General features: G+C 49.9%; 1 protein-coding gene across 1 annotated transcript in view; it reads left to right on the top strand.

The window, feature by feature from the left end:
- Positions 1-16,766, top strand: part of robo1 (roundabout, axon guidance receptor, homolog 1 (Drosophila)) — a 434,162-nt gene that overhangs the window by 257,390 nt on the left and 160,006 nt on the right. Inside the window, exon 5 of the mRNA XM_064301511.1 lies at positions 9,451-9,777. Within this exon, the coding sequence (XP_064157581.1) occupies positions 9,451-9,777 (327 nt within the window). The remainder of the gene's footprint in view (positions 1-9,450; positions 9,778-16,766) is intronic.

The raw sequence follows: 16,766 nt of genomic DNA, 5'->3' as shown, positions 1-16,766 counted from the left end.
CAAAGAGCGTTTTATTGCTGCTGTGGAGCGCTTCTGCTCCTCTCCCGGTCATCAGGAAATGAGGTGAATCTCCACACGGCGGTCGGTGACACCTCGGTTTCTGTCTCCCGTCTCATTGGACGCCGCTTTCTCACTTTGAGCGTCTTTTTTTGCCAGGCCTCTTTTGATTGGCCAGGCGGTGCTGCGGAGGGAAAGGAGGTGGTGACCGTGAAGCGAGACGCTCCGGCTCATTGTGTTCCTGCCGCGGTCTTCCTCCTCGTCCCGTACAGGATGGAGCCGGGTGTTAATGACGCGGGATCTAAGCGCGCAGGAAGTGACGGCGTGAGCTCGTAAGCACTAGCTGACTAGGTATCTAAGCGCGCAGGAAGTGACCGCGTGAGCTCGTAAGCGCTGGCTGACTAGGTATCTAAGCGCGCAGGAAGTGACGGCGTGAGCGCGTAAGCACTGGCTGACTAGGTATCTAAGCGCGCAGGAAGTGACGGCGTGAGCGAGTAAGCGCGAGCTGACTAGGTATCTAAACACGCAGGAAGTGACCACGTGAGCTCGTAGGCGCTAGCTGACTAGGTATCTAAACACGCAGGAAGTGACCACGTGAGCTCGTAGGCGCTAGCTGACTAGGTATCTAAACACGCAGGAAGTGACCACGTGAGCTCGTAGGCGCTAGCTGACTAGGTATCTAAACACGCAGGAAGTGACCACGTGAGCTCGTAGGCGCTAGCTGACTAGGTATCTAAACACGCAGGAAGTGACCACGTGAGCTCGTAGGCGCTAGCTGACTAGTTATCTAAGCGCGCAGGAAGTGTCCGCGTGAGCTCGTAAGCACTAGCTGACTAGGTATCTAAACACGCAGGAAGTGACCACGTGAGCTCGTAGGCGCTAGCTGACTAGGTATCTAAACACGCAGGAAGTGACCACGTGAGCTCGTAGGCGCTAGCTGACTAGGTATCTAAACACGCAGGAAGTGACCACGTGAGCTCGTAGGCGCTAGCTGACTAGGTATCTAAACACGCAGGAAGTGACCACGTGAGCTCGTAGGCGCTAGCTGACTAGGTATCTAAACACGCAGGAAGTGACCACGTGAGCTCGTAGGCGCTAGCTGACTAGTTATCTAAGCGCGCAGGAAGTGTCCGCGTGAGCTCGTAGGCACTAGCTGACTAGGTATCTAAGTGCACAGGAAGTGACTGCGTGAGCTTGTAGGCGCTAACTGACACAGTATCTAAGCGCGCAGGAAGTGTCCACGTGAGCGCGTAAGCACTGGCTGACTAGGTATCTAAGCGCGCAGGAAGTGTCCGCGTGAGCGCGTAAGCACTGGCTGACTAGGTATCTAAGCGCACAGGAAGTGACCGCGTGAGCTCGTAAGCGCTAATGACACGGTATCTAAGCGCAAAGGAAGTGACAGCGTGAGCTCGTAGGCGCTAGCTGACTAGTTATCTAAGCGCGCAGGAAGTGTCCGCGTGAGCTCGTAGGCACTAGCTGACTAGGTATCTAAGTGCACAGGAAGTGACTGCGTGAGCTTGTAGGCGCTAACTGACACAGTATCTAAGCGCGCAGGAAGTGTCCACGTGAGCGCGTAAGCACTGGCTGACTAGGTATCTAAGCGCGCAGGAAGTGTCCGCGTGAGCGCGTAAGCACTGGCTGACTAGGTATCTAAGCGCACAGGAAGTGACCGCGTGAGCTCGTAAGCGCTAATGACACGGTATCTAAGCGCAAAGGAAGTGACAGCGTGAGCTCGTAAGCGCTAATGACACGGTATCTAAGCGCACAGGAAGTGACGGCGTGAGCGCGTAGGCGCTAGCTGAGCGCTAGCCCTCCTGGGGCCTCGCGGCTCTGGCTCAGGCGTGCTGCGTTTCCTCCGGCTCGCCGTGACTTCCTGTCGCCACGTCGTTCGCACGCTCGCAATCCCACAATCCCACAGTCACACAATCCCTCATTCCCACAGTCCCACAATCCCACAGTCCCACAATCCCACAGTCCCACAATCCCACATTCGCGTAGCCCCACGGGGGCAGCGATCCTCCCCGTTGCGGTCAGACAGCTCGATGGCTCAGTCTTTCTTGGAGACATTTCATCCTGACAGCTTCTTATAAGGCACTTGCGGGAAGGAGAAGGCGGGCGTCTGTGAGGAAGCGTTGCCCAGGTAACCCAGCGTTTGCCTTTATGAGTACGTCTGCCTTACAGGGGACCTTTGGCTGGGCGTGTGCTTGCCATGTCCAACTGAATAATTGCTTCCGCAGTCGTACTGAATTTTAAGCTCCAGTGAGACACAAATATTTGGAATAACCGGAGGGTGAACCATCGACACTGTTTTAGAGCCCTTTCAGGACGTCCCTGGTTATGCTGGGGACTGGTGAGCAGCCATTTGTTGGGTCTCTCCCTTGCCTGGTACAGTTGGCGGTTTAGCGGTGTGACAGTTGGGGTGCGCGCGGCAGATCTGGGGGGACGTCTGCGCAGAGGCCCCCCGCTGGGCGTGTCCCCTCCCTCGCTCCCTCCCTCGCTCGCCCGCGCCCTCCCTCCCGTGGGGTGGGGCTGTGGGGAGTTTGAGGGGGAGTGTAAGTGAGAAACGGTTCGGTTCAGCGCCTCAGATGGAGGCTTCCTGGCGGGGGGGACGCAAAGCATGATGGGAAGGGATTGCCTGGCTGCGCTGGCTGCCGGGTTCCGTGTGTCTTCGGCAGCCTGGACTGCGCAGTGCGCTCTCACAGGTAACACGGACTGAGAGACGGAACTATAAATTAATCCTTTTCATTTTTAGAAAATGCCTGTTCCAAGCGCTTACCAGTGTGCAGCTATTAGCAGCTAAACCCAAACCTCCTGAGCAGGAGAGCTGTATAATGGGTCTGCTACGGCTGTGAGTTTGGGGCAAAGCAGTGCCTGGTTTGACCCAGACTGGTCCGGTATTAAAAAGCAAGAAGCTCTCACGGGCTGGTTCTGGGCTGCCTCGGCTGTGGAGGGGGGGTGGGGGTAGGGGTGGGGTGGGGGTGGGTCTTGTCCGTCTGTTGCCGTGGGGGTTTCTTGCGCTCCTTGGATACGATGGATGAGCAGGAGAGGCCTGGCGTTGTTTTTAATGATGTCCTTGGTGAGCTCCACCAGCCCCATCTCCTCCTGCAGGCTCATTTTCAGAAGCTGTTCTGAAGGAAACGAACAGTGTGTGTGTGTGTGTGTGTGTGTGTGTGTGTGTGTGTGAGAGAGAGAGAGACAGAGAGAGAGAGAGGTTGGGAATCTGACTCCAGGCTTCCATCGATCGATCTCTACTGCAGCATTCCCAACTCCCCGCTGCAGCAACGGTGGATGGGGTCAGACTGAGAGAGGAGAGAGAGAGCGGTAGATTGGGGAAAGGAGGATAGGAGGAGGGAAGGAAAGAGGCGAGGGAGCAGGCTGTCTCCTCTCCTCCTCCTTGCTCATTTCTTTATTTATGTAGCTCCCTGTTTGTGTGGTAAATCAGGCATAACCCCCCCCCCCCCCCGACCAAAGAGATTCCAGCAGAGCGTCTCTGAACCCCGGTGGAGTTTAATTTCACCCAGCGGCCATGAAAGGAGGAGCACGGCGGCGTCTCTACGGTGTAGTCAAAGGGTCAAATCTCATCCCTTGAATTCTAATTTAATTTCAGATGGGATGAACACACACACACACACACGGGCGCACACACACACTTCCAGTACCGTTACAGTCTGAGGCTTTGTCCAAGTCCATGTGTTAGGAGTCCTGCATGGCAAAGGACTGAGACTACAATGCCATCATCATCATCACACAATGAAGAGTCTTGTGGTGTTTTTCTGTTTTATTTCTCTTTCACTTTTAAGAATTTTTTTTGTGCAACCATACAAACATTTAAAGCAAATGTTTTCCACAGTCTGCTTCATATCAGTATATGGCTTTCCTCCTTTCTGTTTTGCAGGTGATTAAATTCTGTACAGGGGTTTGGTGCTAGCATAGTGTAGCTATAATGGCAGTGCAGTAAGGTACGAAGGACTTCATCACAATTTTTATCTGTATCAGTCTAGTTCCGCAGCTAGTAGGCACTTTACTTTAGCAAATGGGTTGTATATCCATTTCTTGTAAAACTGAACAGATTGCCTTGTGAGTACATATTTCAAGTAATATCTGCAAACACTGTGCAAGTTATTAGGATACTCGCAGCATAAACAGCGCAGCTGTTTGGGACCGGGGTTTTTACACATCAATCAAGCCCGTGGATTAATACGGCATCCTCCGTAGACAGCCGTGGCAGGACGCCCGAAAAAATCTATCGCTCCTCGAAGTCGGCTAAGACCCGTCCGTGGATCTCTGCCAGTAACTACCGTTTAACGGTAGCGAGCGAGGCCCCCCCGCTGGGCAGAACACGGATCGAACCATAAAGTCTGAACAGCTCCTGAAACAACTCTCCAAATGGGTTTCAGCTGGAGCGGTATGTCATGTCTATTTTTTTTTTTTATTGATGCCGGGGAGGCTGTTTAACTTGGCTGCGCTGAAGCTCTTCTTTTTTTATTTTATTTTTATCGTCTCTCCTGCTCGTGCCCACCTGCTCTCTCTCTCTCTCTCTCTCCCTTACGGCAGATTTACGGCCTCCCCTCATTGGCCAGTTTCGGGCAGCGTGTGCCAGTGTCCTGGTGGGGGTGGGGGGGGTGGGGGTAGGGCGGGGGTAGGGGTAGGGGTGTCGCTGAGCCCAGGTGAGACGGGGCAGGTGAGATCAGTGACACTCATAGAGAGCCTACACCTGCAGAGGAGAAGGGGAGAGATTCCTGCAGAGTGGTGTAATCCCCCTCTCTCTGTCTCTCTTACCCTCTTTCTCTCCTCTTTCTCACACACACACGCACACGCACACAGACTTGCGCGCACACACACACACACAGGAGGGTAATGGAGCTGAAGTAAGAAGGGGCAGTGTGAATGAGTGTGTGAGAGAGTGTGAATTTACACTGTTCGGGGGGGATTAGTGGGCTGCTCAGTGTCATGAGACACCCCCCCCACACACACACACACACACACACACACACACACACAGACTGTTCTCATGCTCACCCGAGCCCACCCCCTCAGGGCTGATCCCCTGCTGAATGAGGGCTTAGCTCCACTCAGGTATCTGTCACACATCACACTGCCGCTCTGCAGGTCCTGTGACAGGGGAGAGCCTTGCATACACACACGCACACACACACACACACACACACACACACACACACTCACACTCACACTCACACACACACACACGCACACACACACACACACACACTCAAAGACATGCACATATACATACACACACGCACACACGCACACACACACACACACACACACACACACACACACACACACACACACACACACACACACACTCAAAAACATGCACATATACATACACACACGCACACACACACACACTCAAAAACATGCACATATACATACACACACGCACACACACAATCACACACACACACACACACACACACACGAAAACATGCACATATACATACACACACACACACACACACGCACACACACTCACACACACACACACACACTCAAAAACATGCACATATACATACACACACGCACACACACAATCACACTCACACACACACGCAAACACACACACACAGCAGCCATTTCATCCATGGCGCTGCATGATATATGACCCTGAGCATCAGCAAATATGGGCTTTGTATCTGACACTTGGTTCATGTAAAATAAATACTCTACACGCCGTCTTCAGTGTCCTAATTAATCTACGGGGATGAGAATGTATCCTAGCAAATTGCACTACAGCACTGAAGAAGAAAAAAAAAAAAGATGAAGATTAAAAAAAAAAAGATTTTCTCTGCAGTTTTCTGCTCCTTTCACCCGAATTTAAATTGTAAATGAACCCTTAGAAAATGTCCATTTGCAACCTGAAAGACATTAAAAAGGAAATTATTTAGTAGGGGGAAGGGGAGGGTGGGGTGAGGAGTAGGCGGAACGTGGTGGAAGTTCAAAGGGGGGGGGGGGGTGTTCAATAAAACATACGCCGCCGCAGATAGGCCATCCGCATCGCCGGGGGCGTGGCCAGGCATCGAGACCGCCGCTGACCGTAGCACCGAGATTCGTTAGCGCGCGGCGCGCGGAATCAAAGGCTCGAGCAGGAGCAGGTCCGCAGGCCGCTGGGGGTTTAATTAATCGCTTCTCTCCGCTGGCTAAGAAAAGGCCTTGAAATTCCACGCGGTGTTTAAATGTTTAAATATCAAATATAATGTTTAAAGTTTTTCATTCAAAATTAGGGCAAGTGTGTGTACTCATTCCTTTACTCAAACACACAAGGCCCGCGTGCTACACACAGACACACACACACTACTTACGCGCACACACACACACACACACACACACACACACACACACACACACACACACACACACACTACTTACGCGCGCACACACACACACACACGCACACAGTGCGTTTCAGTGTGTATTCCTCTAACCGATGTACTGTAGCATCTGGGGAGAATAAGTAGGGCTCTCTCTCTCCCTCCCTCCCTCCCCCTCTCTTCTCTCTCTCTCTCTTTCTCTGTTGTTTGCCTGTTCACCCTCATTCCACCCAGTGCACTTCCACAAGGTGATTCAATTTAATTACCCTTTTTAAAGCCTTCCTTACAAAACACAGGCGCACACTGAAACTCATCCAGGCCCTGTTCTGGTAATCACAGCCGTCATGTACACTGAAGTGCTTTAGCTACAGCAGACAGAGGAACCCTCTGGAGCCTGGAGCACTCCCCAATGTTTTTAAAATCCTGTGACTAAATAATAAAACATCTATGTCTACCGCAGAAGCACGCACACACACACACACACACACAGACACACACACACACGCACACACACACACACGCGTCTATAAGCTCTTTTTCGCTTCAGCTGAATTTGCCCTGCTCTTAGGCCAACCCTCAAATTCGGCACGAACTCCCAGAATGCAGTGAGGCGCAGTGCCGCAGCGGGCCTTCCGGAATAATCTCTTTTTCAGGCGCGTCTATTTAGGGCCTTAATTCATCTGCTCTGATGCTCTGAATTGCAAAATGGCTCTGAGCTGCAGCGGTGACAGTGGGGACCTACGGGGGCCTCCGGGGGCCTCTTGAGAAAGCCTCACCTCCGTTTGAGGACCCCCCGTCTCCAACGCCTGAAAATACACGCAGATAGATAAACAACGGGAGCAAAGGCAAAGAAAAAAAAAACATAAGTCACAACCCATAAGGAAGAAGTGAAAGAGGAATTATCTTGAGGACTGACAGTTTTTTAGCAAACAAAGCAACCATAGCAGCAGGAGCTTCATAGCGATCACACTGGTGACGGTAATGGCGGGAAGGGTTTGTCCCTGTGTGCGTGAGGCTGCGTGCGCCTGTGTGCTTTTGAATGTGGGTGTGTGTTGGTAGGGGTGTGTGAGTGCACTTTTGTTGTGCTTTGTGTGTGGACACGCATGCGTGTGGGGGCATACCTGTACCCATGCGTGTGTACATGCGTACGCGTGTGCGTGTGTGTGTGTGTGTGTGTGTGTGTGTGTGTACGGCGGGTTAATTATCCTGAGATCCCCGGGGTCCTCCCATCCGCGTCTCGGAGTGATTAATCTGGTCTCGGCGCTGGTTCCGATTCTGCTGACGTCCCCGCTAATAAGCCACCTCCACAGAAAGATGCTCCCTCAGCAGACAGATTGCGGGGTGGCGGGGTGGCGGGGGGGGAGAGCGGGGGGGGTTGGGGTGGGGGGTGTGAGGCCACGGGATGCTGGGTAAATGACTCGTGCTTGTGTGCGAACCAATTAGGCCCAGATCCCTTTAATTAGAGCTGATTGGGCTCCAAAGGCCAAATGGGGAGCCATGGCATGCAGGTTGGGGGTCCCCCCCCTCCCGCCGTCCCCCTCATCCGCCTGTCCCCCACGCGCCATCAACACCTCCTTCATTTGCATATCAGCAGGTCTCCGGCCTGTGATTGGCTGGTCTCAGAGCAGCACTAATGCCACGGCCCGATGCTACAGTTTATATGTGCCTCTGTGCTCCTTAACCTCAATGAAAATTAAGGCATTTTTACCAATGTTCCTAAGTATGTCCTTTCAACTCTTTCATTCTCCCTTTCTCTTTCTCTCTCTCTCTGTCTCACTATGTATATATTACATTACATTTACTTGGCAGACGCTTTTATCCAAAGCGACGTACGAAAAGTGCATTTCATGGTCATAGACAACTGCTAAACACAGGTTCAGTAAGGTACAATACTTATTTTGTACAGCTATTTCTAGCCAAGAACACAGTTCACACAGTGAACACTATTATGACACAGCTTTCCATTTAAAAATTATTTTAATAATACGGTACAGCTGTGAAATTTGAAACAGCAGTTTTTGACGGTCATTCGTCCCAGCGCTTGTTTTGACTTGGAATAAGGGAACTTGGCACCTTCAGTGGCATTGTTGTAATTCAGATGAATGTCTGTTTGGAGAAAAAAAACAAAAACACATTAGATAAATGCAGACATTGTAAATTTAGCTTTATAGCTATTGTTTGATTTGAAAAACACATTTGATTAGTACAGAGGAAAAACAACGCGATACTTTTGTTTTTAAGTATATATGTCATCCGACGGGCACTCTGACTCTGACTCTGCTCATCCATCTCAGTCCCTCTTGTCCCATTAATTTCGCCTCCTCATCCCCTGTCCCCCACTGCCACCCCCCCCCCCCTTTCCACACTTTGATGTGCCGAGTTGCGAGACGCAGATTACAGACTCCCAGAGTTTTCTGCGCTACTCATCTGCGCTGAAAAAATGCTAATTGTCTGTAATGAAAGGGCAAACGGACCCTGAAGTCTCTGTTTATCTGTTTATGAGACTCCGTCTGTGCTGCTTGCGTGCCTCTGAGCGGCCGCGGTACCTGTAGCAGATAACCAGGAATGCTGATGACGTCATCAGACTTGCATTACATTACATTTATTTAGCAGGCGCTTTTTATCCAAAGCGACGTACAAAAGTGCATATCATGGTCTTTGGAGCAACTACAAAACGCAGGTTCGATAAGGTACAATAACTCATTTCGTACAGCTATTTATAGCCAAGAATCCACAGTTCAGTTCACGCAGTGAACATTATTTTGACCTAACTTACGCCAAGTCAAACTAGGGAGAAGAACTAGCTACAATATTAGGACAAATACAAATTATAAGTGCTGGAATAGAGGTACATGTAACATGAGTGGCAGGAAAGAGGGGATTTAAAGTGAAATGATTCACAGAGTGGTGGCAGCTAGTCCAGGTATAGTCTGAAGAGATTGCTGTCTTCTCTCTGGAAGCGCTGGAATGTTCCATGGCGAACAGTAATCGGGCCCAGCCTTTGTTGTTCCTTCATGTGTCAGTGCAGAAATTGAAAGCGAAATTTCCTCTCTTAAAAGCCGAGTGCATTCGAACCCGCAACCTAACGTCCAACCCCCCCCCTCCGTTTTCTCCTCAGGATCGCGTCTGCGCCAGGAGGACTCCCCTCCCCGGATCGTGGAGCACCCCTCCGACCTGATCGTGTCCAAGGGGGAGCCGGCCACCCTCAACTGCAAGGCGGAGGGGCGCCCCACCCCCACCGTGGAGTGGTACAAGGACGGCGAGCGGGTGGAGACGGACCGGGACAACCCCCGGTCCCAGCGCATGCTCCTCCCCAGCGGCTCCCTCTTCTTCCTGCGCATCGTCCACGGGAGGCGGAGCAAGCCGGACGAGGGCAGCTACGTCTGCGTCGCCCGCAACTACCTGGGGGAGGCGGTCAGCCACAACGCGTCGCTGGAAGTAGCCAGTAGGTGGCGCTTTTTAAAAAATTTCGGTTTTGTCAGGACGTCGTGAAGCTTTGCTTGGTCACCAGGAAGAAAAGCTACCCCCCCCCACACCCACTCCCCCTCCCCTCCTTATTTGTGCTTATTGGGTCGGATAATCTCACTGGCTCTGCGCAGGGTGTGTGTGTGTGTGTGTGTGTGTGTGTGTGTGTGTGTATGGCTGAGCCTGCTGGAGAAAGGCCTGGATCCTTATGGCACTGCTTACTGCTTTTATTAAGGACACTCTGTTGGTGGTCAGGAAATGCAAAGGGGGTCGTTCTTTTCTGTTGTTGTAGCGACAGCTGGTACTGGCTTCAGTTTGGTGCAGATAGGAACGCTTATATGTAAATATTGCTGTGCGTGCGTGTGCGTACGTGTGTGTGCGTGTGCGTGTGTGTGTGTGTGTGTACGTGTGTGTGTGTGTGTGTGTAGTATGTGCGTGCGTGCGCGTGTGTGTGTGAGTGTGAGTGTGCGTGTGTGTGCGTGTGTGTGCGTGCGTGTGCGTACGTGTGCGTACGTGTGTGTGTGTGTGTGTGTGTGTGTGCGTGTGCGTGTGCGTGTGTGTGTGCGCACACGTCCTTCCGTGGTGCGGTATTCCAGCTATTTGATTGTGCGGTCGAGCCTTTTCTTCGGTCCGAATTCCGCTAATGTCACGCTGGCTTTGATGGTGGGAGCAGATTCCATTATTGTGAGGGTCAGTGAGTCTGCTGGAAGGTTTGCGGGTAAAAAGCTTTTTAAACAATGTCAGAGAAAGTGGGAGAGACGGGGCTCGGCGTGTGTTTGTTTAACCCTATGAGTGCCCGGCTCTCTGCTCTCAGCTGTCTTAACCAATCGGCGGCGAATTTCGCCTTTATATGGATTGAGAAGCTACGTTTTGGAAGTTAATTTCGGAGGCGTCCCGTCCCTCTTCGGTCTCGGTGTTACGGAGCGAATGGGGGAGGAGGTATGAGGGGGGGGGCTCTCGAAGAGAGGAAAAACAAGGTCTCAGATATCAACTTCTTTTCACGGATATCCATGGGCTGTCACCAAGGCTCTTACTGTAATCTAATCGAGATGCCTTTTTTTTTTCTTCTTCTTTTTTTTTTTACAGAAAAGAAACTCCATCTGATGGTTCACCACTTGGTGTTCTGTCCTCTGCTTTGTTTCTTGTGTTTTTTTTTTGTTCTTTTTTTGGATTAAGTAAAGAATAATTTTAGCTTTTGTGGTCATAAAAAAAGTCTTGGGAAGGGATCAGAAATGTAACAACCTGCACATGGACATACGGTTCCCAGTGAAGTAAAGTCAGCGACAATAATTATTTTCTACTTTACTCTTTGCATTTAATAAGACTAAGATGGGATATTTGGGCAATGCATCTTGGAAAAAAGGGGGTTTCGTGGCTGACTTAGGCAAAAGGCCATATTCCAGACCATAAACAGACTCTCTTCAGGTTGGAAAACGTGTGTTGTGTTTCACATGAGCTCTTAAATAGGCACTTTCCTAATGGTGTCACATCCTCTTCCTTCCCAGGGAAAATGACAGCTAGGCTGGTTGGTTCCCTTGCTTTTCTGTCCCAGTCAGGCTCTAAGGGCTCCCAATGGCCAACAGCCGTTATTTCTTCAGTTACACCCCTGGGTTTGAGCCCATGCCTTTTGTGAGTTTGACTAAAGAAACTAAAACGCAGTAAAAAAAATTTAAAAAAAAAGGATCATGAGTTTGGCATGTGTTAGAACTTTCTATAAATCGAAACACTAAAAATACTTTGTGCCTGTGGATGAAGTACAGCGTTTATTTCAGACCGATGGGCTTTCTGAGGAGAAAAACAAGCCATTTGGCGGCTGACCCTGGCCTGAGAGCAAGAGAGGGAGAGGGAGAGGGAGGGAGAGAGAGAGAGAGACAGAGAGAGAGAGACTAAGAGAGTGAATGAGACAGAGAGCGAGCGAGCGAGTGAGCAAGTGAGTGAGAGAGAGAGAGAATGAGTGAGAGAGACAGAAAGAGACGCAGAGGAAGAGATAGAGAGAGAGAGAGAGAGCGAGAGAGAGGGTGCAATAAAGAGAGAGAGAGAGAGAGAGAGAGAGAGAGAGAGAGAGAGCCTCCCTTGCCGCAGCCCTGCACTGCTTATTCTGTACAGGGTTCAAACAGAGCTGTAATGACATGGTCGTGAGCTGTCGGCCTCAGTCTCTGTTTTGCCGCCCTGTGCTCCAGCTTCTCTACATATAATTATGTTGTCAGGGCGACCAGGGCTGGATCGGGGCAAAAGAGGATAGCATTGTGCCAGTAAAACTTTGTGTTTAAACATTTTAAAGTTCATTTGCATGGCTCTTTGTGAATTGATTACTGTACCGAACACTTAACGGATTGGCTAAAACTAATTACTGCTTGGCTGTGCATTTGAAATAATGGGAAATTGATTCATTTGTTTATTACATTTGCAGATTTTTCATTCCTATCCTGGTCCGGTTGGTGTTTTGTCAGTTAAGCCATTAAAAATAGAGATTCCAATATAAGAAAAAAACCCTGTTCCTTCTACAGACCTTTAAAATGTTTAATGAAAATGTTGGAAGGAAATGATCCCTCAAGCCATACTTGTTCTGTTTGCTATCGCAGGAATTCAGTTTTAAAAGAGAAATAACCGCTTTCTGAAATGTTGTTGTAAGGGGCTGGTTTTTTTATGATTAGCTAGCACTTAAGAGACTGTAAACATAATCCTTGTTTCAACAAATTCTGTTTTTACCGAGCTGGAAGAGGTAGACCGGTTTGTTGGCTTATCTTTAGCCGCACATTCCAAAATCTGGCACGACAGCCTCGACCTTCAGCCCGGCACGGCCTGGTGTTAACGCATTATAATAACCTGCATTTGACCAATATTTTTATTCCGTTATTTTATTTTATTCTGTAAACCCATGGTAGCTTTTTTTTTGTTTGTTTTCCCATTCCGGTTTGTTCTCTTGTGATGCGATGTGTGGCAGCGGTCTGAGATTACTGCTTTCGTTTGTGTGCGGTAACTTTCAACGCGGTATGGTGTGAAAGCTGAGGCACAGGTGCCGAGAACGTCGGCAAAAATCGAAAATCTTAGCACTCTTCGTACGGGCCGGTTGTCCAATCCCAATGTCTGCGGGCTACGTTTATGTTGTGGGTCGTATCATAGCTACATCTGTGAGGCCCATAGACATTCTCCACCCTTTACTTCAGCCCTCAACCCCCACCACCCCCCCCCCCCAAAAAAAAAAAAAAAAACTTGAGCTAGAATACTTTCCTGCAGCTGAAAAAACAAGGATCAAAGCCGGATCGCATTTGAGCGATGAACAGAGGAGGGGAAAAAAAGAGAAAATATCCTGAGTGAATGATACTCTTGCGATGCTAGATAACTCCCGTTTCATTTTTTAAGAATTTTTTGACACCGTGTATCCGTTCACATCTTCGGTCGTCTGTCTGGTGCCGCTGACACAGGGAAGCTGTTCAGTTCTTCCACTCAACATTAGTTCTGGAGTTCAGCGTTCATCAGCAAATTTTTAAATGTTTTTTTTGTATTTTTCCACTGCCAAAACCATAGTAATTGTTGTGTAAATAAACGAAGATAAAGGAAAAAATAGTAAACCTAGCATTTAGCCTTATTCATAATACAAAGTCTGGTTATGGCCATAAATTGACGGATTTAATAGCTCCCATTTAGTGTTGGAGAACAGAGTTGGCTATTTATGCAAGTTGCCTATATATGTGTTTATGTGTATGTTTATGTATTTATGTTGCTGTTGCTGTTTGTGTTTGTCAGGGTTTATGTGTATGGGAATAGTATTATTGCGCATTCTGTCTATCTATTAATTCAGTGTAGAGGTAGGTATGAAATTTAATATCTGCCTTTTGATGAAAAGCCATTTGTGCAAACGCTGCTTATCTACTGGTGTAATAACTGCTGTGTTGGCTCGATTTCCGATGTTAAAAGTTATATACAAAGCACAATAAAGTTTTATCTTATCTAATCTTTAGGATGGGGCGTGTTTTCGGGTGGGGATGGGAGGCGGGGGTTCTGAGGGAAGTGGAGCGTGACAGAGAAGGGACTGCAGCGTCAGAGAGGGTCAGCTGCAGATCGGGGGACAGTTGGCATGCACCAACTGACGTTTTGTTACCACCCCCCCCCCACCCCCCACCCGCTGAGTGGACACCCTCACCATGTCCCGGGAGGTAGTCACCAGTGCTACATCTGTCTCCGCACGTTTGGAGCCTGTTTCCAAAACCTTCTGTCAGCCTCACCAGTGCTTGTCCCCGCCCCCCCCCCACCAGAGCCCCCCTGAACCCTGCGTGAAACGGGTGTTTTGATCTGCAACGCTAGTCCATCCTGCTCTTCCAGGATAATAATGATTTGCTCTTTGTAATATTTGCGTTTCATTAACTTGTTATGAGAGGAGTTCTGCAGGGGCCCCTGTGTGGTCTTCCCCTGCTAAGGGAAAGACCCCGGCTCCCAGGAGAACCCTCACTCCGCACGTGCCCTGCTTCCCTCTCCCTTTCCCTCTCCTTGCGTTTTTGTAATGTGATTATTTTTCCCCTCGCCTGATCGAGAGTGAATAGAGAGAGAGAGAGTGAGAGAGAGAGAGAGAATAGAGAGAGAGAGAGAGAGAGAGAGAGAATAGAGAGAGAGAGAGAAAGAAAGCAAACTACCCAGCAAGCCTTGGCCCGTCGCCTGGGAGTGTTCCGCGGTGGAGCGTCGCGGCTCTGCGAAAGCTATTTGCGTCCGTAAAAACCTCTGAGCAAACTGTCAAAACTGTTACTCCTTCGAGTCACAGGAGAGGAGCGCATTTACCCTTTACTGTCCTGTCCTGGCCTGGCCTCCTTCAGGAAAACCGTTCAAAACCACCAACTTTCACGTTTTTTTTTTTTACATTTAGAAATTTTAGCTTTCAGTCCGTTTTGAACGGTGCACAATGGCCTGCGCTGTTACCGACGGCGATCCTCATTACCAGCCCAAACCCGATTATGAGCGCCGCGGTTTCGCGCTGCCGCGTAACATTAGCCCTGGCTGCGGAACCCGAGCTGCGATCTGTAATTACTCGGGTGGCTCCAGAGTCGAGGCCTGCGTCGGCGAGGCCCTCCTCCTAATCCCGAAATTGCGCTGGAAGCGGTGGCCTAAGGTCTCATTACCTGCCAGGAGGAAAGATCCCTGTAAACACCAGCTCTGCGCACCCTGCCCTGTGACCCCCCTCTTGTGTGTGCCTCCCCCTAAGATGGCGGAGTTCATGTACAAAAAGGCCTGTCATTCCTACGTGGATCGCCTGATGTGGATATAAATACCCTCACATTAAAGCTGACAGTCTGCACTTTAACCTCACATTGATTGGTTTATTTCAAAACCCCCCAATACGTTTGCATATATACATATATATACACACACACACACACACACATTTTTAACAAACAGCTTTGCTCTTTTTTGAGCTGACCCCACTTCAGTTTAGGTTTAATTCATCTGTTTATACCTGCATTTCAGTTCAGACAGAAATCAATTGGAGGAAACGGGGGAAGAGGAACTCGACAGTGCAGGTCTACAGATCTGACAGGCGGGATGCGGGAACTGTATCTCTGCACTGAGAGGGATCCTATTAGCGCCTGTCAATAGTCACTGTGGCCGAGCGTCACAGCGCTTCCTGTTAAAATCACCCCTCTTGACTATGAGTGTTAGCCTGCATGCGTGTGTGTGTGTGCGCGCGCGTGTCTGTTTGTGTGTGCGGACTTGCATACATGCGTGTGTGCGTGCATGTGTGTGGGTCGCTACTAGGCACAGTAGTTCTTCTGCAGTACGTGTGGTCTTCTCAACACTGTCAAGGGGCATCGCTGGGAATCAATCGAGCTGATTTAATTAAACGTGTTTAATTAGTTGGTTTCGGGGGCACATCGATTTGCCGTCCGCTGTGGTGGAAATAACATTTCTAAGTGTTAGACTTTCCTCTCTGTGTGTGCAGGGTATAGACTCTGCGTTTCGCTGAGCTGTAACAGTGTTTTTGAGCACAGGCTAGATCTAGCCGTCATGCTCCAATACCTTTAAAAAAACACTTATTTGGCTACTAATGTTAGCCCAGTTCATTTTTTGCGCGTACCCAGTTCAAGGCATCATTATGGCTGACACAGAGCTTGAGCTAGGTCCCCATTAGCAACACCCCCCCTCCCAACCCCTGCTCCCCCCCACTGCTACTGCTACGAGACTCTGGGGCAGCCATGCATGAGAGATGGTCACCATGGGACAGGGAACGGGGGTGGGAGGGATCTGAGCACCATGACCCCCCGTGCGCTTCGTTCTCATTGGTCGAAGGCAGAGACGGCACAAAGGCACTGGCACCGAACATTAAAAAGGGGGGAGGAAGGGGGGCAGGTGCTGTCTCATTGGGGGGTCAGAGAAAAGAGGGGGGAGGGGTTAGTGGTTGGGGGGGGGGGGGTTAGGATGCGAGATGATCAGAAGAGAAAGTCGCGTGATGTTTTAGGGACCGATGCCCTCGTCACTGTAACGCTGTCAGGATATGGATCATCCCCCCCAATCCCCCTCACCTGGCCCCCTGCCCACATTACATTTATTTCGCAGACGCTTTTATCCAAAGCGACGTACAAAAAGTGCATTTCATGGTCATAGACAGCTGCTAAACACAGGTTCAGTGAGGTACAATACTTATTTTGTACAGCTATTTCTAGCCAAGGACACAGTTTAGTTCACACAGTGAACACTATTCAGACCTAAACCTCTGCAAAAGCCAACTAGGCAGAAGAATAAGCTACGGTATTAGGACAAATACAAATTTCCAAAAAGTGCTGGGATGGGGCAACATGTAACAAGTGTCATGAGAAAAAAAGGGGGGGGTAGATTTAGAGTGAAATATACAGCCCACCGTTCCCCCGGCCGTTTGGGACCCCGCGCCCCCTCCCTGAAGGGGCGCCTTTAGCCGAAAGGTCCGGAGGGCTGGGCCGCTTGCACGATCAATCATGCCGGGCCTGACCTGCTCCTGACAGAGTC

This window comes from Anguilla rostrata, chromosome 12 (genome assembly GCF_018555375.3).
Source record: "Anguilla rostrata isolate EN2019 chromosome 12, ASM1855537v3, whole genome shotgun sequence".
Taxonomy (NCBI): Eukaryota; Metazoa; Chordata; class Actinopteri; order Anguilliformes; family Anguillidae; genus Anguilla; species Anguilla rostrata.
The sequence above is the reverse complement of the archived record's forward strand: the minus strand, read 5'-3'. Positions and strand labels throughout refer to the sequence as shown.